At 56.5% G+C, this 22958-nt stretch overlaps 1 protein-coding gene across 7 annotated transcripts in view; it reads right to left on the reverse strand.

Moving 5' to 3' along the window:
* Window positions 1-7485: 7485 nt before the first annotated feature.
* Window positions 7486-22958, reverse strand: part of DHX34 (DExH-box helicase 34) — a 28222-nt gene continuing 12749 nt past the window's right edge. For 6 of the 7 annotated variants that reach the window (XM_055311270.1, XM_055311272.1, XM_055311273.1 and 3 more), the window contains exons 5-17: window positions 22432-22534; window positions 21109-21326; window positions 18447-18621; window positions 16332-16525; window positions 15588-15689; window positions 14329-14553; window positions 13937-14110; window positions 13501-13618; window positions 12377-12483; window positions 9866-10150; window positions 8707-8883; window positions 8326-8464; window positions 7486-7730 (exon numbers count right to left, since the gene is read on the reverse strand). In XM_055311270.1, the coding sequence (XP_055167245.1) occupies window positions 7597-7730; window positions 8326-8464; window positions 8707-8883; window positions 9866-10150; window positions 12377-12483; window positions 13501-13618; window positions 13937-14110; window positions 14329-14553; window positions 15588-15689; window positions 16332-16525; window positions 18447-18621; window positions 21109-21326; window positions 22432-22534 (2151 nt within the window). In that variant the 3' untranslated portion in view covers window positions 7486-7596. Of the gene's footprint in view, window positions 7731-8325; window positions 8479-8706; window positions 8884-9865; window positions 10151-12376; window positions 12484-13500; window positions 13619-13936; window positions 14111-14328; window positions 14554-15587; window positions 15690-16331; window positions 16526-18446; window positions 18622-21108; window positions 21327-22431; window positions 22535-22958 lie in introns of all 7 variants that reach the window. The other variant, XR_008662578.1, reaches the window with a different exon arrangement.

A 22958-nucleotide genomic window follows, 5' to 3' on the forward strand; every position in this document is an offset into this window, starting at 1 on the left:
GGTCACTTTTGCATCAGTCTCCCACACTGTGGCTCACAGATGACTTTCTTCATCCGTCCCATGGGGCATAAACACAGTTACCCAGGGCTGTCCTTGGAAACACTCATGCGTGGCCAACAGGCTGGACTGCAGGGAAGTCATGAACCTAGACTCCAGCCCAAGCTGCCTGGGTTCAAATTCTTGCTTTGCTCCCATCCAGCTCCGTGATACTCCCTTGGACTGAGCAAATCTGAGCCTAGAAACGTGAGACCCGCAGAGCCCACCTCCAAACACCACTCACTCACATACTCATCTTTTTTTTTCTGTTAAGATTTTAAGAGCATGTGTCTGAGTGGTGGGGGAACCAGCAGGGCAGAGGGAGAGGGGGAAGAAGGAACAGACACCTGCAGTGAGCCTGCGTGGGGCTCCACCTGAGGACACTGAGACCCTGACCTGAGCCAAATTAAGAGTCTAGGCTCCAAAAAAAAAAAGTCTAGGCTCCACCCACTGGGCCACGCAGGCACCCCTCACATGCTCACCTCCTAAGATACAGCAGCCTCTGGACCCTCATAATGCAAACAGGGAAACTGAGGCCCAGTTAGGCCTGTGAACCACAGAGGCCTTCACCCTCGCCAAAAAGGTGCACGGAGATCAAACTGCCCTCACAGGAACCTCAGCTGCTGCCAACTTCAAGAACTGACAATTTTGCTGTTTTGTTCCCAAGACGCCGTGGAGCTTGGTGCAAACTGAGTTGGATTTGGACCCTTGCTTGTGTAAAATACCACAGTCCCCCTCTCTGGTCTCCGTCCCAGCTGCGCAAGGATGCAGGAGCAGCCAAACCAAAGCACCCCCCTTCCAGCTGCTGCCTGGGATCGCCCCATTTTAACATCTCCCCTCACTCCCCCAATTCTCTTGGCCAATCATTTGCCTGTTTCATTATCGGGTTGAACCTCAGCGCCGCCAGCACCCGGTGTGCAGCAGGTGCCCAGGGAACCACAGGTGGAGGGCAGAGAAAGAGTGCAGTTGAGTCGCATTCACTCCGGCCACAGGTATCTCCAGGTCCTCCCCGCAAGTGGCCCAGCAAATGAGCGCATGCTTTACTTTATTTTAAAGATTTTATTTATTCATGAGAGATACACAGAGAGAGGCAGAGACCCAGGCAGAGGGAGAAGCAGGCTCCCTGCGCGAAGCCCGATGTGGGACTCGATCCCAGGACTCCAGAATCGTGCCCTGAGCCAAAGGCAGACGCTTAGCCCACGGAGCCACCAGGGGCCCCAGAGCGTGCGGTTTAGACTGCGAAGTGACAGGATAGTAGAGCAGGGCGGAGGTGGGGGAGGCGGTCACCTGCTGCGGGCTGCCTGCCAGGCTCTGTGCTAGGAGCTGCACACCTGCCAACCTGGTAGCCTTCACCACTGAGAAAGTACGATCACTGTCCCCATTTCCCAGATTAGGAAACTGAGGCCTAGAGGTGAAATGCCCCGCCCGCGGCCCCCCCGCCCCCCCCCCCCCCCCCCCCCCCGCCAGGGTCACACAGCTGGAGGCCGCGGATCTCGGTTCAGACACCTCCTTGAGGGCAGGTGGGGGGAGGGCCCGGGGCGGGGGCGGGGGGAGGCCAGGTCGGCCGCCGGGGGAGGCCAGCGGGCGCTACCTGTTGGGGGAGGGGGGACCCTGGACGCCCGCGAGTGGGGGAGGGGCAGCTCCCCTCCCCCTCCTCCACCTGCTCGGCGACTGGAAATGCCTCTCGCTGCATCCTCCCTAATTAAACCAATTGGCTGTGCCACCGGGGAGGAGGGAGCTTGGGCGGGGGTTAATTGTAACTAAAAATACCTCCCCCGTTTCCTGGGGTGAGGAAGCAGCGGCCGGCCGGGGTTCGGCCCGGGGAGCGGGCGGGGCCGGGCGGCGGGGCCTGTGTCTGCACCGCGCGCGTGTCGCGGGCGGCCGGCCGGGTCCCGGCTGCGGCTGTCCCCCCCGCCCCCCGCCTCCGTACGGGTCGCCGTCGGGCTGGGGCCGTGGCAAAGCGGGTCTCTGTACCCAGGGCCGCCCGGCGTGAGTCCGAAGCTCCTGTGAGCTCCTTTCCAGGGCAGCACGACCCGGGGGCCTCGCGGCTCGGAGGCCCGTGAACGGGGGGCCGGCAGTGAGCCCGGGCTCCCTCCAGGGGGCGCTGGGGAGCCGCGCAGGCGGTTGATTGTTCGGAACCGCTGTTTTGAGATGTTAATTCACTCCCTACACCCTCGCCTTTAAAGCGTGCAGTTCGGTGGCTTGGGGGTTCAGAGCTGTGCGGCCGTCACCACATCAGCTGTAGGACGTTTCCACACCCCAAAAGGAAACCTTCTACCCCCCCCCCCCGACAGCCACGCTCCCGCCACCCCGACTCCCAACCCGGGCGGCTACCGATCCACCTCCTGGCTCTGTGGATTTGCCTGCTGTGGGCGTTTCACAGGAATGAAATCATACACTATATGTTTTTATTTTTTTATTTTTTTAACACTTATTTATGTTAGAGACGGGAGAGGGGCGGGGAGAGAGCCTCCAGCAGACCCCACGCTGAGCGCAGACCCCATGCGGATCCCATCTCAACCCTGGAGTCAGAGCCTGAGCCCACACCAGGAGTCCTACCTTCACCAACTATGCCACCCAGGTGCCCCCGCTCTTGCGTCTGGCTTCTTTCACTCAGCGAAGTGTTCAAGCTTCATCCATGTTGTAGCCTGTCTAGTGCTTTGTTCCTTTTTGTGGCTGAATATGATCCCATTGTCTTGGATTTTGAGCAAAGAGAGTCCGGTTTGTGCTTTGCGCTGAGCAGCCACGCAAAGGGCGGGTTACCAGGGGTGATGTGAGTTGGGTTGTGTCTGCCAGAAAGATATACTCAAGTCCTAACTCCAGGACCTGCGACTGTGACCTTATCTGGAGATTGGATCTTGGCAGATGACCCAGTTAAGATGGGGTCATTGGGTGGAAGAAATTGAAAAATCAATTATTTTTGAAATCAAGTATTGAAAAATACTTGGTTTTTCAATTTTGGGGGGAAATTTCACTACACACATGACATATATTTTATATATAAAGGACTATATATATTATATAAATACATAAGCCATATATAAAAACTTTATTAGGTAAACTCTACACCCAACCTGGGGCTCGAACCCTTGACCCCAAGATCAAGAGCTTCACGCTCTACCAACTAAGCCAGAGGCTCCCTATACATAATAAAAAGAACTCTTTCAAGTCAATACAACTCCTTTATGAGTCAAAATACTGAATATAAATTATGAAAAGTAGATAAACAAATGGCTAATAAGCCCATGAAAAGATACTCGGCCTCATCAGCCATCATGGAAATGCAAGCACAATCACAATAAATAACATTAGCATGGCTAATCGAAGCTCTCATGCGTGGCTGGTAGGAGCACACGTGGCTAAAATGACTTTGGAAGATGACTGCCAAGAAGCTACTAAAACTGAACCCGTATGTGTCCAGTGACCCAACGACTCCACCGAAACGCGGATGTGTTCACCAAAGGCCACATGGACCGTGTGTTCCTAGGGGCATCATCACTGTAGCTGGCTCCCGGCCAAATGCCCATCAGCAAAGGAGCAAATTAAATAAAGTGTGATGAATTCGTGCAACAGAATGAATAAACCACAGCTCCACGCAACATGTTAGCAGGATATGCCAGACACGAGAGAGACCATTTTTATGAGGTTCTAGAACGGGCAATGCTAGGTGATGGCGTTAGAGGTCAGAGCGCTGGTGGCCCTGGGAGCCCCCCCACACTGGGCGGTGCTGGGGAGCAGGAGCCAGGCTGCAGGGGGGGTGCTGGTCATGGTTTGTGTGGATGCTGGTGGCACAGGCATGTTTCGTGTTCTGGGAAAATTCACCAGGCTGTTCATTGATGATTTGTGCACTTTCCTCTGTGTTATGCTTCGAGAGAAAGTTTTTAAAGGGTTGTTGAGTGAGTGCACATACACTTTGCATTTTGAGAGATGCTGCGAAATTGAAGTTGTACCAAAGTCCCCTCAGGGTAGCTCGAAGTACCCCTTTCTCCACATCCTCCCCGCAGGGAGCTCTTGAATTTGAGCCAATCTGATGGGTGAGAAGTGAGGTCTCCAGGAGCTTTACTTCATGCAGCTGCGAGAATGTCCAGGCCCCAGACCTACCCAGAGTTTTGGGGCGGGTTTCAGAACAGACCTCTTTCCCCCCGGGGTGACTGATGGATAATAAGAACTTCTGGTGCTGTTCAGGGCCATAAAATTCCCCCTGGGTGGGTGGGTGGGACTGTGACCCCTGGCTCCTCTGTTTGGGCAAATGCCCTGGTGGCCATATGTGGGTATTAAGAGTTTTCTCCCTTCTTCTAGAAGGTCCCTTCAGACCCCCCTAGAATGGTTTTTTTGGGTCAGAGCCCAGGAGATGCTTAAGGTTTTTTTTGGCAGGTACTGGCGAGCTTCCATCTTCAGCACATCCCTACCAGTGTGTGTGTATGCAAGCACACGCACACACATAAATCAAAAGAACTGTTTCTTGCCAGTGGGACATTAATTTATGTGTTAACACGAAAAAGAAGGAAAAGAAGGAACAGTTCCAACAAGCTGTAATGTTCTTAGGAGATTTGGCTGGACACTGGGTGGGAGAAGCTCTGAGGTTAGTTTCTCTCATAAACCACTTATTTCTCTATTTTTAATACTATGCATCAGGGAAGGCATTTTCTGGGGTCATAACAAAAGAGAGACTTGACCACCAAAAAATTTTAAAATATTGAGTAAAGGTCACCATACATAAAGCCAAAAGATAAGCAGCAAAGAGAGACAGATGTTCGTCACGTCTATGACTCTGAAGATCCAGAATATATAAAGAGCTACTACAAACTAATAACAAAATGACAAAGAGTCTAGGACTTGAGCCACCAGAAGAGGAAATATAAATAGCCCGGAATATGCAAAGATGCTTAGGTTTACTGGCAATCAGGGGAAATAAAAATATAAGCCCCTACAGCCTGGATGGAAGACAGGAGAGTCTATCAAATAACTTATTAAAATGTACCTTTCTTTGGGCCAGTGATTCTACCTCCAGGGATCTATCCTGCAGATACACACATATCTGTGACCCACGTGGCAGGATATTCATGCCAGCTTTCTTTGTAGGAGCAAAAGATTGGAAACAGCTTAGATGTCTCTCCAGATGGGCCTGGCTAAATAAGTTTGGCCCTTCCATGTACCCGGCCGCTATACAGCCAGGGAAAACAAGGAGCCAGGTCTGTAGCAATACAAAAAGGTCTCCCAGAACAGTGCCTGGCACACCGTCAGCATGGAGTGTTGGCCACTATACCAGGAGGCATGCAGTTCCTCTTGTCAGTTGGCCAGAAATGCAGGTGGTTAGAAAGGAGTGGAAGCTCGCGGTCTGTGCCAAGGACTCCTCACAGATGCTCTTACCTTCTGACCCACTAATTGCCCTCTTGGGAACGCGCCCTGAGGAAAGGGCCGGAAGTTTGGGGAGAGGCATAATGCAGAGGCCGGTCCCCCAGAGCGCCGAGCAGAATGGAAGGAAACCGGTCATGGCCCCGAGCAGGCCCGGCCACTCACCGAGGGGACAGACGCGCGGTAATAACCGGGACGTGTTTATGCTCAGATGCTTTGTGGAAAGAAGCAAACAGGATCTGCCGCCGACCACGCGGCGCTCATCAACCAGCCGGTGCCCGAGTCTTGGGTGCGTGTGGGGGATTCCAAGGGATTCTTTTCTTCTTACTATTTCCAGCTTCTCTGAACCTTCTAGAACAGGGGAAATCTTTTTAAAAATGGGATTTCAGAAGTGGACAGAGATTCCTTGGTGCATCGAAGGCGTCTGCTGTCACGCTATTTGGAAAATTAAAAACAGAGAACCCGTCCACATAGCCAACAGGAGGCCCCGGGTTTTCACAGGTGAGAGGTCTACACTTGGGGCGGTTCACCGCCATTTGTAGAGTCAGCCTTCGGCCGAGTGCTCAATGATCCTGGGAAACACTTAGGTCGTTCTCGGGGAGCTGTTACACGGCCAAGGGCACCGCAGGACCTTGACCAGTTTGTAAATATCTGGAAGCGCATGCGCAGAGGAAGGTGTGCGGAGCTGCGCCCCGAAGGTGAATCTGGTGGATTCCTGTCGTCCTCCTCCCGTCCCGTGTCTGCACCGTCCAGGGGCGGCCTCCGTGCTGTAGATCTTCCGTGCTGCGGTCCTGGGGTCACTCCCAAAGACCGGCCCCAAGCCCGCCGCTCCACCTCCCCGGGTGTTGTCAGCACCCCCCTCATCCCCCTACAAAACCCCTTCCTGTTTCAAACACCTGGCGTGGCTTCTATCCGGGCTCTGACCCCTGCCCCACAGCCCCAAAGCCATGCTCTGCTCCCGCACTCAGGGAGAAGAAAATACGAGGGCAAGATTTCTGTATGAAAATGAAGCCTCTGGGATAAGTGGACAGTTGGGCTATGCTTTTTTGGGAGAAAAACAGTAGAGCAGAGAGGTCGGGGGGGTTTACCCAAGGCCACAAGGTGTTGAAATTTGTCTGATGTGCTTTGTTTTTTATTTTTTATTTTTATTTTTTTATTTTATGATAGTCACAGAGAGAGAGAGAGAGAGAGAGAGAGAGAGAGGAGAGAGAGAGGCAGAGACACAGGCAGAGGGAGAAGCAGGCTCCATGCACCGGGAGCCCAACGTGGGATTCGATCCGGAGTCTCCAGGATCGCACCCTGGGCCAAAGGCAGGCGCCAAACCGCTGCGCCACCCAGGGATCCCTGTGCTTTGTTTTTAATATGGTGAATCCCACTGACTAGTCTCCAAATGTTAAACCAACTGTCCTCCTAGAACCCCGCTTGGCCACCTGTACTTACTGGCCTTTGTCTACGTCACTGAATAGGAGCGGCTAAACTTTCACTAAGGGCTTTGCGTGTGTGTTCATACAGGAGCCTCTAGTTTGCTTTTCTGAGGCTCTCAGTCTGGTTTGGCCTGAGTGTGATGCTGATCAGAAAGTTATTTCTTTCTTCTGGAGGGAGCGTTGGTCATCTGTGTCTTTCACCGGAGCCATGGAATTTACCAGCATGCAGGGATCAAGGCACTTCCGTATCGTCCTCACGATAGGAGTGTGGCGGGGCCAGGCCGGGGGTCAGAGGGGACAACTGTGGACTGCCAAGGACCCCGCAGCAGGAATGGCCCCAGTGACTGTGCTGGATGTGGGCCCACTTGACATGGACACCGCCAGCCCCACCACTCCCCACCCAGTTCTTGAAGTGACTCTCATGGACGGACAGTGCAGGTCTCCCTAGTCTGGGGACGAGCAGGACCCATGAGGACAGAGTCGGGAGAGAGCAGTGGCCAGCGGGGCCCACGTCCTCTGAAGTCCCTGCTTGGCCTCACCTGCCCAGATCGGGCCCTGGGAGCCTGGGATGGCACGCGGCAGAGAGCAGGATGAGAGCTGGACCGTGGGGAGGACAACAAGGGGCCGCTGGTGCTTCCTGGAGGGGCCGGAGTAGGCTCAAAGGTCAGGGTCAGCCGATGAGACTTTATTCACATTTCCACACTCCCTCCTTGACAGGTGGGCCAGACCAGAGCTCTGAGCCCAGGGTGCGGGTTCAGGGGGGGCAGGCGGGGCTCCGGGCTCACATGTGCTGTCTGCGGTGCCGCAGCACCTCCGTGGGCGTGAACAGAAAGTCCTTCTGGCAGGCCTCACAGTGGTAGGGCCTCTGCAAGGCAGACGCCTTGGGGAGGGGCTCGGGGGCAGTATCCTCAGCCTCTGTGAGAGAGGGGAAGGGAGGCTGTGGGGGGAGGTCCCTCTGCTCCGTGCTCCCACCCCCACCCAAATCCCAGGCACCCAGGGGGCTCAGGCCTTCTCCCAGCCTCTGGTACTGCCTCCTTGGTTATTACACACACACAGGCAAGTCTTTACTGTGTGTCTCGCTCTCGCTGTGTCTGTCTCTGTCACTCCCTGGGACACAGGGACTGGGAAAGAGAGTGTCCTGGGGTGGGACAGTGTGGCCCCCCCGTCGCCTTCCTGACCAGCCCTGGTGTGGGTGTGGGGTGCATACCCCGAGTGCTGTGTCAGGGTCTGCCTGCTGTGGCATCCCCTGGGTGACAATGGGGGTGTGGCCAAGACAGAGAAATAGAAACAGGCAGACCAGACTCAGCACCACATGGAGACCAGAGAGAGACACACACACGACGCTCCAACCCTCCCATCCCGGGCTCCGTGACAAAGCTTATGTGGCCGGCACCAACCAGAGCCAGAGGGCCGAGGTCCTCAATCCCCAGATGTCCAGAGAGTAAATGCCCAGACTCCCAGGACACAACTGTGGGGTGGGCGGTCACAGTGCCCCCCCCAACATCCTTACCTGGGGGGGCGTCCTGTGGGGCCTCTGGGCACGTGTTCTCGTGGGCGATGCGCTCCAAGGGCGTCAGGGGCATGTGCAGGCCGCAGTGGGGGCAGGTCCAGAAGGTGCGGAGACAGTCGCTGTACAGGTCTGTGTCGCTCTGAGGCAGGAAGGCTGCACCAGACTTGGCCCCCTGCCCAGCTTGCCACTACCCACCTGGGACCCGTCCCAGAAGCCCTCGGGGTTGACAGGCCCCATTGTGAAACCACATCCCTGCACTAAGTTGGGACATGGTTGGTGGGGAGGTGGAGCTCCCTCAGATCCCATCTTCAGGGGCAGGGGCCTGGGGGGGTGGGGGGCAGGCAGTGGGGAATGAAGGGCCGAGGTGGGGTCCACACTTACTGTGAGGCAGTTGTAGGTGAGAAAGTCCGTGACCGCATAGCCCCCTTTGGTGGGGTGGGGGGACAGGGCAGAGCTGCCGAAGAGGCCGGGGAGACTGGGTGCAGCTGTGATGGTCTGGGGTCCCACATAGAGGTTCTGGACTTCCAGCCCTGTGAGCCGCCGGAGGCTGTAGGGAACCTGGGGAAGGAAGGGCAGGAAAAAAGGAGAGAGACTCAGGGAGACTCAGTAGAGCACCTGGATCCAGCTGTACCTGAAATCGAACCCAGACAGTTCGGTTACAGGGCCAACTGCTTAAACCAATCACAGGGTCTCAGACTGTGGCTACCAGAGGCTTGTCTGGAATACACCCCGATGCCCCAGCCCCTTCTCTGCTCCCTGTCACCTGTGGGCCCACACCACACCTCCCATCTGGCCACCATGCCCAGCCTCACCTGGCGCGTCGGTCCGGTCCCCATGCCCCAGCTCCCCAGGGCACCGCTCCAGGAAGTTACCCTGGCGCATGCCCTTCTCTGCACCCCATCCACACACAGCAGAATCAGGGAGATTCCAATGCCCCACGTAAGAGGTGGGGAACGGATCTCAACTCTGCTCCACCCAATTCTTCCCCTCCATCTTCCTTTTTTTTTTTTTTTTAAGATTTTATTTATTTATTCATGAGAGACACAAGGGAGAGAGAGAGAGAGTCAGAGACACAGGCAGAGGGAGAAGCAGGCTCCATGCAGGGAGCCCGACGTGGGACTCGATCCCAGGTCTCCAGGATCACACCCCAGGCTGCAGGCGGTGCCACTGGGGCTGCCCTCCCCTCCATCTTCCAAGAACAAGCTGCTACTTACAGCTTCCCTCTCTGGCCTGCACGCCTTTAACTGTTAACGAGGGTACCAGGGTATGGCGTGGTGTGTGGGTGCCCGCATAAACCCATAAACGTGTGCTGACCTGGGGGAGGGGCCCGCAGCGCCTACCCCCATGGCCTCTGGAGCTGTGCCCCTGGGGATCAGATCCTGCCTCCACCCCTTACCCTCTGTGTGACCTTGGGCTTGTCCTCAGCCCAGCTGGGTTGCAAACCTACCTAATGAGCTGGAAGCCAGGCCTTGTGAACCCCTAATCCCTGGGGCAGGCAGCCCCTCCGGCTGAGATGGGAATAGCCAGAGGCTGCACGTACCTTGGACGCCACGAACTGCAGCAGGTCCCTGCTCAGGTGTGCCACCTCCTTGGGGTCCACTGGAGCCTCCTCCTCCTCTTGGTCCACCCCCGGCCCCCGCCGCCGGGCCTGCCGGGCCAGCTGCTGGTCCAGGGTGCTTTCCCAGTGGGCCCGGAGCCGCACAGAAGCTGCCAGAAGCCGGACGGCACTCTCACTATCCGCAAGCTGGAGCTCCAACCAGCCATCGGCCACCAGGCGCGAGCAGTCACCATTGGTGTCCAGGGACCGGCTGAAGAGCAGGAGGGACTGGAGGAGAGGGGACAGGCAGTGGGTGTGCGGGGCAGGGTGCCATCTCAGCAGCCCCGCCAGCCCTCCCAGCCCCCACCCATCGCTCTATGTGTGGTTCTCCCACCCGCCGACCCAACGTGTCTAGCCCCGCAGCAAACATGCTGCACGCCCACTGTGTGCCCGGCCGTGTTTGCTGCGCAGGAGGCGCCCTGCCGCCACACAATGGACATTCGACTGGGACAGACGGATGGAGATTAAAGGCAAACCATACTAGGTCGCCCTCCTGATGGGAGGCAGGTGCCAGAGGGAGGAGCCTGTGTCCCCACAGGGCTGAGCTGACGCACACGCACTCGGACACCTCTTGAGACCGCATCAGATGGTGTCCCTCCTGTTTGTACATGTCACCCTTACATACGCTTTACCCTCAAAATACGTAAACAAGTACTGAGCACCGGTCAGTGGTGTGGATGCCAAAGCGTTTCAGGCCGAGGGCACTGCTGCCAGAAACTTATATAAAATGCATCGGAAAAGGAAAAGAAAGCCTGGAGGTAGTGGGTGGACGGAAGTGGGACACGGACAACAGAGGGAAGGATCTGGGATAAAGCAGAAAGGCCGGATGCTGGTTGTAGCTCCTGGGAGTGGGGACAAACACCATGCATTTCTTTCAACTATCTGTTTGCAGGTTATCACGGTAACGTGGGACGGCGTGTGGGATGGGCGGCTGGGTGGCCGAGGCAGGCCTGGCCGAGGGTCGCCAGTTCGGGGGCTGGGCGCCGGAGCAGGAAAGCTCCACATGCTCTTCTTTTGTGTTTCAGTCTCCATCAGAAACCAGGCGACCAGGAGGAGGAGGAAGAAGGGCTGGGGGCATCTCAGCCAGGGATTCTGTGCTTTGTCCCTGGAGTCCTGCCCAGGGCCACCACACTGGCCCCTGACCCCGCTCTGTTCCTTCTAGGGCTGCTGGGAGAATCTGGCATTAGCGTTCCTATTTCCGTCACTGTTTACTGCCTGCCTCCCCCGCTCCAGGAGCCCCACAGGTGTGGGGAGTATTGTGATTCTCATCACGACTGCATCCCCAGCGCCTAGAACAGGAACCGGCACCCGGTGCCAGGCAGCTGCTCCATACGTGCTGCAGAGACGACATAACCGAGCAGGTTGGAGCCAGCTTTCATGGTGTGGGTGGAAGTCACAGCACCAGCGCAATCTGCAGAGGCCCAGGGAGCCCACAGGGTTTCTCTCTTCCCTTTACATTCCCCAGGGTTGAAGCGAGGGGCCCTGGTAATGGGGACACCCATCTGATGCACAGGGGAGGCATGATGTATGGTGTGTGGCCCTGGAGCTCCAGCTCGGCCACTTGAAAGCGACCTGGCCCCCCAAGCCTCACCTCCTCCTCTATAAAGCGAGAATGAAGGCCAGGCCCAGGAGGGCAGGGTGGTGTGCAGAACTCATGAGATGAGCAGCTCACTTCCTGGCTGCAGACACATACATGAATCTATCTACAACCTAGGTGTGTCCTCGGCCTCCACCTGGATTCAGCCACCACCCTCTCCTGCCCCAATGACCCCAGTCACCTCCTTGCTGGGCTCCCCACTACTGCCCCACATCAGACCCTGTTCCAGCTCTGCTCAAACCCTCCTGGGGATAGGGCGTTCCAGCCTCTCCTACCTCTCTGACCCCATCTTCAGCCACTCTCCTTCACTACCTCTGGTCCAGCTGTTCCCTGGGTATAGGGGGCATGCATATGCCTCAGGGCCTTTGCACTTGCTATTCCCTCTAAATATTCTTCTCCCTAGGTATCCTATGGTTCCTTCCCTCCCTTCCTCCAGGTCTTTGTTCCACCACACCTTCTCAATGAGGCCCATACTGATCACCTTTCCTACTACAGCCTGTCCCTTACCCTCACCCCAATCCCTCCCCAACCCCCTTATCCTATTCTTTTCATTTTTCCTAAATACTTTGCACTATTAACATATCATGTAGTACTACTTTTCTGTCCTTATGGCCATCCTCCCCCACATGTGAGCTCTGGGAGAGCAAGGCCTGGGTGTTGTCTTGTTCACTGCTCAGTTGTCAGCATCTACAACAGTTCTTGGCACACGGCAGGTGCTCAGCAAGTACTTACTGAGTCAGGAATGCAAAAACAGCAGCCAGCTGGGGGGAAGGAGACTCTTGGAGCCCACCCCGGCCTCCTGCCCCAGGACATGGTCACCAGACCTGGGAGTTGGGGTGTATGGGGCTGGGACTCACCTGGAGAGCGGGGATGCGGACGCAGTTCACCAGGTATGGTTTGTTGGTCTCCAGCAGGGAGACGAAGGTGAGGAGCTGGTGCTTGCTGCTCATCTTGTCCTTGTCATCTGAAATAGTCCGGAGGGCAGCTCAGGGCACCCCTGCGGCCTGATCTCCTACCCACAGCGCCCCCCCTGCACTGGTCTGTCCCCCAGGGGCGGCCGGTACCACCAGGGCTATTTATGCAGCTGTATAAAAAATATGTCTGTGTGAATAATGGTAAAGTGGCTGTGACTTATTTTTAAATACTTTGTCATAATGAATATGACTTTTGCTATTCACTATTAGGAAATACTGCTAATTTTGTTAGGCAGGATAGCCACGCTGTCGTAGTGCAAAAAACCAGTCCTGATTTTTACGCCTCTAAACGATATAATGGCTGGGATCGTGTCCCCGCAGAAAGGAGAAAAACGTGAGGTGATGACAGAAGCTGGGCGAGGGGACCAAGGGCTCATCCCATTCTCTACTTGGATGGTGTCCGGAATTTTTCAAAATTAAAAAAGAGAAAAACAATGTTAACAGGAAGAGAGCAAACTGACTAGGAAATTACAGCAATTGAAGATTTGAGAGAAAAGTTTAAAATTCTACCTTAGGTATTTAAGATTATAAACATTGCTTTTTGGGGTTAACGTTGACATTTTCCCACAGTGCGTTAGTTCCTTAATAGACAAGGAGAGCGTGGAGTTGCGAATCAGAGCTCACACAGAGCATGGTGGCCTGCACCCCAGGGAGGGGGCCTCGGCTGGGGGCACCCCTGGGAAGAACCAGGCCAAAGAGCTCACGGAGCCCATGGAACTGGTCGACTCTACTCGCTAAAAGCTCAGGCCTGGGTTGTGGCCGCGGTGCCCCATCAGCCACTATGCCACCACAGCAGGGAGGGTGGGGATCAGCGTGGGGGTGACTCACAAGGCCACGCAAAGAGGTCTGGCTCTTGGGACCACCAAGCCTGCAGATCCCACGTCAGCAGCCCCAGCAAAGGCCGAGTGTGGGGAGAGCCAGGGGTAATCCCAGGCAGCGAGGGGCACCCTGAAGTCACCCCCTCACATCCCAAAGGGTTTTTCTCTCCCTGCCTCCACTCACAGTACCTCGACTCCCTTCGCTGCCCCTGGCTTCTTGCTCCTGTGCATGCAGCACCTCAGGGCTGTTGGCAAAGATGCAGGTGGGGTGCAGCACAGTGCCCTGCTTGGACTGTGTGTGGAAAATCTGGAGGGGCAAAGGCAGACACCAGGTGACACAGGCCCTGGGACCTACCCTTCCGCTGCCCAGAATCCTTATCCTCCCCTTTCTCAGCCAGATTCCCCCAACTACATCTCCACTCAGAAGTCCCCTCCTCAAAACAAAACAAAACAAAACAAAACAAAACAAAAAAAAAGAAGTCCCCTCCTCCAGGAGCCCTGGAGGGCAGGGCCAGGACTGTTCTGATAACCTCTAATAAGCACCGTGTCCTCAGCACCAAACAGTGCAAGGAAGGAGCGCTGAGTGAGAAGACACGTGAGGCCAGGGCCCAAGGAGGTGGCCCACCTGGTCCGAGTCCTTGCGGCTGCTGTTGAACGGGTCCGGGACAGCGAGCTGCGGGTAGAGGCCCCGACCCAGCACCAGCTTGAGCAGGGCCATTTGGTCCCGTGTCAGGTCCTGGGCGGAGCTGGTGGCTGCCTGCAGCTGGTCCAGGCTGTGCCGCAGCTGGAACTTCACGTCCTGGGGGGAACGCGGGAGAAGGCAGGTTCCTGGGGGGCCCAGCCCGGTGCCCAAGAGCCAAGCCTGTGCCCAAGGGCCGTGTCCACTGGGACATATAGACCGAGGGTGCCGCAGACTGCGGGGGCCAGGTCCTGTCCACAGAGCCCGGTCTCTGGAGCTAAGGGCAGGGCTTGTTCCCACTCTGCTGGAGTCCACCCTGCCTGGCCCCAAGCGCCCACCTGGATGTCCACGCTGTCGCCGGCCCCCCGGTCCTCATCGCTGGAGCAGCCATCCAAGTCCTCCTGCAGCCGCAGGACCTTGCGCCGGCGCCCCCCTCCCTCCTCGTGCTGGCGCTTCAGGCGGTACAGCGCCCGGCGCTCGCGGCGCTGCTGCAACCTATGGTAGCTGTCCCCTGGTGTCGGGGCCTGCGCCCGGGCCAGCAGGCCATGGTCCTCCAGCAGCTCCTGGGGGCGGGTGGGAAGGTGGGTGGGGCTCAGGTGAGGGACACAGGCAGGCTGAGTCTGGGGCTCCAGTCTGGGGCCTGCCACTCACTGGACCCTCTGTTTCATTTTTTTTTTTAAGATTTTATTTATTCATGAGAGACACACAGAGGGAGACAGAGGCAGAGACACAGGCAGAGAGAGAAGCAGGGAGCCTGACATGGGACTCGATCCCAGGTCTTCAGGATCAGGCCCCGGGCTGAAGGCGGCACTAAACCGCTGAGCCACCTGGGCTCCTCTGTTTCAGCAGATACGGGATGTCATGTGCGAGTGTGACACAGAGGAAAGGGTCCCCGCCTTTCACCACCTTTCTCAGCGTCGGCAGGCCAACAAAAGCTGAACCGCTGCTCTGAAAAGCCAGAGATGCTGACAACGGTCAGAACATCAGCAGGCCCCAAGGGAGTGGGGATGGCTCCTAAAGGTGCACAGTAGGCCGCGGTCGGGTGGCCACTCCCCTGGGCCTCAGTGTGGCCATCCGCAACCACAGGCAGTGGACTACACAGGGACTCGCCCTGTTCTAAAGGCTCTACGCGTATTAACTCCTGTAATCCTGCCAGGACGGCTGGAAGGCTGAGGCCAGCCATGCAGTTACTTGCCCAGCATCATACTGATTGCAAATTGGGATGTCCACTCTCTCCAGATTGGGTGTACCTACCATCACCACCCCCTGCTGCCTCCCAGAGCTCTGTCTGCATGGCCAGCTCAGCACCCCTGCTCCAGATGGCCAGGTTCTTCATGAGAATATAGCGTGTGACCGTTGACCCTGTCCACTTCTCTAGGAAGCCCTCCTGAATTTCCACTCCTCTGACTCACTCAGGCCACCCCACATCTGAGTGTCTGATGGTTGGGGAGGAGAATGTATGGTGGCACTCTGATTGCTCCATCAGGGAAGGAAAGAGGTGGTGCATCTGCACTCACTCCATCTCCTCACACCCCATCACCATCCCCCCACTTCCCCAGGTTTGTTCCTGGCCCCCTCTCCTCGTCCTGAGTCTCACCTTGAACTGGCGCCGCAGGTTGGCCATCTCGTACAGCCGGTGCTCCTCTATGCCCCGGTGGCGGCACCACTTGCGTGAGTTTCTGCTCCGTTCAGATTTTACCTGGGTGGAAAAACCAGACTCCAGGGTGTCAGGGCCTAGCCAGCTGGGGAAGAGTGCTGGGGGCTAACCCAGTGCCCAGACACCCCCAGCACGGGCCCAGACGCCAGCCCCCGGAAGAGTAAGAGGCAGGGACAAGTTCTCCTTCTCCTTCCAGGTCTCAGCCCCACTGTGCCCTCCTACAGGAAGCCCTCCCTGGGTCAGACATCCCCTCTGGGCTCCCTCAGCCCCTGGGACTATCACAGCCCATTCTCAGTGGTCACTGTCTAGGGACAGGCCTGCCTCCCAGCATGGGACCATGAGATCCAAGAGGGCATAGCCAAGGGTTTTTAGTCACCACTGGGTCCCCAGCACTGCCCAGTGCAGAGCCAGGGCCAGAGCATGTGCTGGATAGACAGATGCCACCCTAGGAGTGTGTGAACTTTCTCTGGGTGGCAGTGGTTTTATTCAGTGCTTTAAAAACCCCAGTCTCCCCTCAAGGCTGGGCCCCTCAAGTGCATGCTAGCCCTATGGCCACAGGGATGAATGGTGGAGACAGGGCCCTTCCAGTCCGCAGAGGGCTCAGGGGTCCTGGCAGGGGTAGTGGGCCTCCTCATGCCCCACGCAGGATGTAACTGACAGGGGTGGTCCCTCTGCTGGGCTCACCTGCACCCAGGCGTTGAAGACGTTGAAGAGCGTGAAGGGGTCCCCCTGGTCACTCTCCAGGGGCCGCCGCGCTGCGGCACACTCGGGGTTGCTCTGGGCACTGCGGGTGAAGGGTGACTGGACACTGAGGGCGGCCGCTATGGTGAGCACGGGCTCCGCCAGGTGGAACATGGAGCCCAGGATCAGCATCTTCCCTGGCGGGTGGCGGGGAGAGGACAGGGGCCAAGCTGAGCCTCCTGGACTCCAGGACGGCCACCCCCAGCCTGCCCCCACCTCCCTCCAGCTTCCCCACAAAGGGCCTTGGGAGCCATTCTCTTGTGGACAGAATCAAGCCCACACTCTGTTTCCTGGTCATGTGAGCTCGGGCAGGGCCTCAGTTTCCCCATCTGCAGGCCGGAGGTGACCTTGATCTTGCCTCCGCGGGCACCAGGTGGACACCGTCTGAAGGCTGGCTGCCATGGTCAGCAGTGCCACCGCTCAGCTGGGCCTCCTCTCTACAACCCATGCTCCCCCCCCCCCCCCGCTTTATTCTCCTGCCAGGCACTGTCCTGAGGTCTGCGGTGGTCTCTGCCTCCTGCCTCTAGAACATGACTCCATGGGAGCCCTGATGGCCTGCCCGGCACACAGCAGGTACTGACTTATGTGCCTGTTTCGGGAGGAATCCTCTTCTGCTGTCCTTGCTTGATTCTAGGTGGAGGCCGGGGGAGCAGGGGGGGATGGAGAGGATGGGAGAAGCGGGGGGCGGGGGTGTGGCAGGGAAGCAGTAGGAATGGTATCCCAACACAGCGAAAAGCCGTTTCTCTGCCTACGCTCCCCAGCAGGAATCGGGCTGACCCCTGGTCTGCACCACCAGGCCATCGCCCGCCTGCCCTGTGCTCGGTGGCCTGTCACACGTGTCTGACTCATCCTCACCAGTCCCCTTAGCCACTTTGTTGGAAAGTTCCTGTTACACATCCAGCCTCAGAAAATAAAGTTCGGCGATAAAACGAGGCTGTCCCAGAACCCTGTAGCTCTGACCCGTGGGCAAGTCCCTCCATTTCTCCGTCCTCCGTTTCCCTGTCTGTGAACCGGGCTAGAAGCTGCACCCGCCCTGCTGTGAAGATGACCAGGCCTCACCCCAGAAGCCCCTGGAGCTCCACCGGGTGGCACAGAGTAAGCACGCCGACGGAGCCATCTGGGCCTGGGGACCCACAGCGTCAGCCTGGATGCGGAGCGCCTCCTGGCTCTGCCCACTGCAGGACCCTCGGTGACTGAGTGACGGCCTTTCTCTGAGCTTCACCGGAAAGCGTGTCACTCTCACATGACACCTGATCAAACCCAGGCTCACCTGCTTGCTCTGGGCCCTTGGGTGTGGACCTCTGCCCCGGGCCAAGCTTCAACTTCCTCATCGGCACAGAAAGGGTGACCAGAGGCCCAACCTTCACCAGGTGCCGGTGAGAGGATATAAGACCCATTAAGCCTTTCACAGACACACAGCCAATGCTGTGAACAGAACATTCTTTTTCTTCTCAGATCGGATTTCCCTTGCTCTAGCCCGGTGTCCTTCTAAAATAAATAGAACCATCTTCATAACCATGAGAGGCCCTCAGGGTCAGCGGTACCCAGCCTCCTGTTCCCACGGAAACTCCAGGGTGTTGCACTGATGGGGACTTTAATGATATTAACACCGGCAAAAGGTTCTGCCAAGCATCACACCCAGAAAATACTGCCACAAGGAGTCCTGCTCAGCTGGGAATATTCTGTGGGCCACAGATCAGATCATCTAGAATGTCCTGAGTCAGGCAAATCAGACCAGAACACACCTCGGTCAACCAGCTTCTCAGAAGGGGCAGGGATGACTCAGGGATGAGCAAGAGGAAGAGGCAGGCAGTGTTGACATCCTTACGACACCGAGAGGGTGGGCACCGGGTGGAGCTGGGAACAGGGTGTGCAGAGGAAGCGAGGTGCCTGTTTGTTTACTGCTGTACCCCAGTGCCCAGAACAGTCCCTGCCACAGGGAACTTGTGACTGAGTGGACGGGGCCCAGAGAAAGAACAGGCTTGCCTACGAGTCACTCAGAGGGTGAACGGTCCCTGCAGCCCCTTCCGGTGTGATCACCCCACTGGAAGTCCTCACCAATCACGACGTCCACTGGCAGCTGGGACAGCAGGGACCCGATAGGGGTGAGGGCCTCGGAGCTGTCCAGAGCCCCCTGGTCCTGGAGGTAGAGGATGGCCGTTTCCAGGCTGGCTGGTGGCGGGGGCTCGATGAAAGGAAAGGTTCGAGGGTCCCCCACGCTCATGCTCTTCATCTGGAAAGACAATTGAGCCCCGTCCAGGATTGGATAACACAGGAGCTACTGTGGAGCAGTGGCAGGGGGCTCACAATCACACAAACTCATGATACCTTAAAACTCCCGATGTCAAGGCCCATCTTAGAGAGGCAGGGGAGGAGGGCCACTGTCTGCCTATCTGTCCAGCCTCTCTTCTCCCAGGCCTTGGGAGAAGGCCCATGGAGCAAGCCACAGGACTTAAGCTGGACCAATCTTGGTTTCTCAGCCCCTCCAAACAGCAAATTACCAAGGAATGAGTACATGACCTGAGCTGGGCCAATCAGGATCCTCCCTGATACTTTTGCAAACTGACGCCGGGAAAGAGAAGTCCCAGCATCCTCCCTGGTTGTGAGGGGCTGGCATGGAAGCCCAGAGCTGCTGGGATTATTTTTCCCTCGCCTGGAGATTAGCTCAAGCCCAAGCATAGCAGATATTGTCCTTAATCGTCCCTAAGCCAAACCACACCCTCACAATGGATGCACAACCTCATGAAATCCTCCTTTCTGCTTACGGTAGTTTGAGTCAGGTTTCTCTCACTTTGGACTGAAGTGAATCCTGACTAATTCAGAGGCCCCGAGTGGCTGCAGGTTGTGGGAGGAAATGGAGCAAAACACGCACCCATCACCAGACTTGGTGAGATGGAAGCCAGCAGCCCCTCTATGGAACGGATGGAGGAAAGGCAGGCATGGTGGTTCACAGGGCCATGAGGTAGCAGGAAGAAAGCTCGGGGGGGCCCAGGGCTCTAACCAGCCTCACCGCAAGCTGACCTGCTGGCCTAGGCCTCATCCAGAGGGCACCACAAGCTCGGGGTGTCCACCCAGCAAGCAGCTGGTCCACCTTCCCCCCTGCTGCCCGGAAGAACACCCAGTGCTCATTAAAAAAAAAAAAAAAAAAAAAAAAAAAAAATCCTTTACATCAGAAGCTCTGGGTGAGCGTTAAGGCTAGATTTTTAATTTAAGCTCTCTAGGTGAACATGTAGCTAGAGCTGGCAAGCCCCGCTCTGATATACTCAGCCAAGGCCATGGCCCTGGACAGCTCCAGCTCAAACAGGACTGACCAGGTGCTGCCCATGAGACCGGATAGGTGAAGTTCCCGCAGCCTTAAAAATGAGACCCATAGGGATCCCTGGGTGGCGCAGCGGTTTGGCGCCTGCCTTTGGCCCAGGGCGCGATCCTGGAGACCCGGGATCGAGTCCCACGTCAGGCTCCCGGTTCATGGAGCCTGCTTCTCCCTCTGCCTGTGTCTCTGCCTCTCTCTCTCTCTCTCTCTGTGACTATCATAAATAAATAAAAAATTTAAAAAAATGAGACCCACAAGGAGGGGCAGGTGTCACTTCTGGATGATAAAGGAGGCAGCAGTGCCACCCACGGCTCCCATGCATGGGCCTGACAGCCTCAGATGGAATCCTGGCTCTGCCACTGGCCAGCTGTGCCACCTGGGTCAGGTTAACTCATCTCTCTGTGTGATGGGTTCCTCATCCAGAAATTGGAATGATGAGACTACTTACCCCTAGTTTTTTGCAGGGTTCCAAGCACTTACAACACACAATACAGAATGGTGCCAGGCCCACAATGGGCACGAGGCACGTGTTCTCTATCCGCTGTCACCATCTCTATCACTGTTCTTAAAAGAGCTGCCAACTGATGGAAGATGGAAAAGGCTAGAACAAGCCCGAGCCCTACAGGACATCACTGACCCATTTAAATAACCGAGCCTACCGCTTCCCCATCTAGGGATCGCTCATCTGAAACGGTACATTGTCCCTACCGGTCAGACCAGCGTTTGTCAAAGCAGCTTACAGGGGTCAGGAACTTGCAGAGTGGATCACAAGCAGCAGTTTTGAAAAATGAAATCAAACAAACAAACTATCAGAGTTTATCACCCGTAGGAGGGGGGCTGGTTTGTGCCACTGGCCGCTCCCGCCCCAGGGGAACCTGCTATGGAAGCCGCCTGTCCTGCCTCACTCGCACTGGCCAGGCTCCCCCTCAGTGAGGTGCACCCCGGGACTGAGTGCTAACCAGGGCAAGCTGAGAGGATGGACCTGGCCCCCAAACCCTCCCCTGTTCCCTGCCAGCAAGGTGAGCACAGAGCCACACAAGGAAGGGGCCTGGGTCCCCAAATACAAGAAGCTTCCTACCCCCCCTGAGGACTGTTTCTGTGTGTTGGCCACTCTGTGAGTGGGCCTATTTGGTACAGCAGCCTAAGCTAAGCAAAGCTAACTAATGAGGTAAGAACCGTGACATAAGACATATGGATGGAGAAACCCCAGTTTTAAAAGCCACACCCTGGTGGACTTTCTGTTACAGCTGAAAGCATCCTGGAGTCATGAGGTTTTTCTCATGAGCCTATGGATCTGGGGAACCATCCGCCGCTCAAAATGGGATCTGACGGTTGGAAGCAATGAGCTCCCCTCCATGGCTGGGCCCTGAAACCCCGGGATCAGGCCCATCCCCAGCCGCGCCTCACCTGCAGCACCAGTGTGTCCAGGGCTACCCTCCGAATCTCCGGAACAGGGTAAGGGGCGAAGGCATCATAGTCCGATTCAGCATAGAGGCGGAAGCAGACGCCAGGGCCCGTGCGGCCTGCCCGGCCCTTGCGCTGCTCGGCACTAGCCTGGCTGATCCAGAACTCCTGGAGCCGATGCAGCTTGGCCTGCGGGTCATAACCCATCTCCTTCACCTTCCCTGCGTGGAAACACAGGAGACTGGGTGCCACAGCGGCGAGGAGCCCCCCACCTCGCCGCTCAGTCCCCAACGCCCTCACTTCCTCCTTTATTCCACTGATGCTGACTGAGAGCTTATTCCGCCCTTGACCTTGACATTTCATTGATCCATCCTTATTTCCTCATTCACACATCTCTTATTTGTGTATTCAGAAGCCCAGTCATCCAGCTGTTATTAGTAGGCACCTGCTGCGTGCCAGGCACTGTACTAGGTGCAGCTGTGAACAATGACCCTGGCCCCAGAACAGAGGGGAAACAGAGTTCCTCGACCCTAAGACCAACTTTGTCCACTTTCATTGTCTCTGAAAATGGGACAGCCCTTGAAAGCAATGATACGTCAATGTTCAATGGCCAGCAGTTTTAAATTTTGATGGTACATAAAATTACAGAATGCTTTATCATGGATGGCAATCCAGATTCAATCCGGCAAGGTTACTGCTGACATTTATGGGGTGCTCACTCTGTGCCCACAATGATACTAAGTACCCAGGGGAAGTCGCTCATGTCACCCTTACACCTCGGGGGAGGCTCTATTATTGCCATTTCACAAATGAGCAAACTGACACACACAGTGTCCATGACAGGACCTTGGTCACACAGCCAGGCTGGCTCCAGTGTCTCCCAACCGCTATGCAATGCTGACTTCCCAGAGAACAGTCTCGGGAAGACAAAAAAGAAATACATCAACAGATATAAAATATAAAGCCCATACTCTGAGGAACAATAGGCCTTATAAGGAGTGGGGGGAAGAACAAGGAGATCACAAAAGTGGACAAGGTAAGCCTCTCTGATGGGGACACATGTATACAGGCCCTGAAATGAGATGAGGGAGTGAGCCTTCTGGATCTCTAGAGAAAGACAGTTCTTGGCAGGGACAACAGTCGGTGCAAAGGCCCTGAGGCAGGAGCAAGCTTGGAATGTCTGCGAAGATTAAGATGTTGCCTCTGTTCCATGGCCCTAAAGGCCACCTACTGCCTGCTTTGGTCTGGAGTTCCTCACTACACATGCACATCTCCAGACCCCACATTTCTCCCTAGGGCCTGGGGGTGGCGGGGAGCAGCCCTTACCAGAATCAACTACAAAGCGGATCCCATCAATGGTGACAGAGGTCTCAGCAATGTTGGTGGAGAGGATGCATTTCCGAACTCCAGGGGGGGCCACATCGAATACCTGGGGGGGGGGGGGATAGGTGAGGAGGTGACATCCGAGATGAACTCAGCCCTTGCTGACCCATGCCTGGTGTCCCACGGGCACTTCCCACCCACCTACAGTATCTCAGATAGCCTCAGTGCCTCCCACTGAACACTTGCCTCCTCCCTGAGTCCCCATCTCAGAGACAGCTCATCACCAACCACACCAAAGGGGCCAGAAACCTGGGCTGGCCTGGCTCCCCTCCCCACCCCCCAGCCACACCTACACATCATAAACATTTTTGAAATTCATTCCCCTCCCCGCAAGCCCCCAGCCCTGCCCTGGTCCAGGCCCTCCCTTCCCATCCACGTCCTGCCCCTGCCTCCTCCCCGGTCTCTGGCCTCCCGTCCATGATCGCACACAGCAGAGGGATCTGCTAAAGCACAAACCAGCACTACTCCCA

The sequence above is a fragment of the Nyctereutes procyonoides genome, unplaced genomic scaffold, assembly GCF_905146905.1.
Source record: "Nyctereutes procyonoides isolate TBG_1078 unplaced genomic scaffold, NYPRO_anot_genome, whole genome shotgun sequence".
NCBI lineage: Eukaryota > Metazoa > Chordata > Mammalia > Carnivora > Canidae > Nyctereutes > Nyctereutes procyonoides.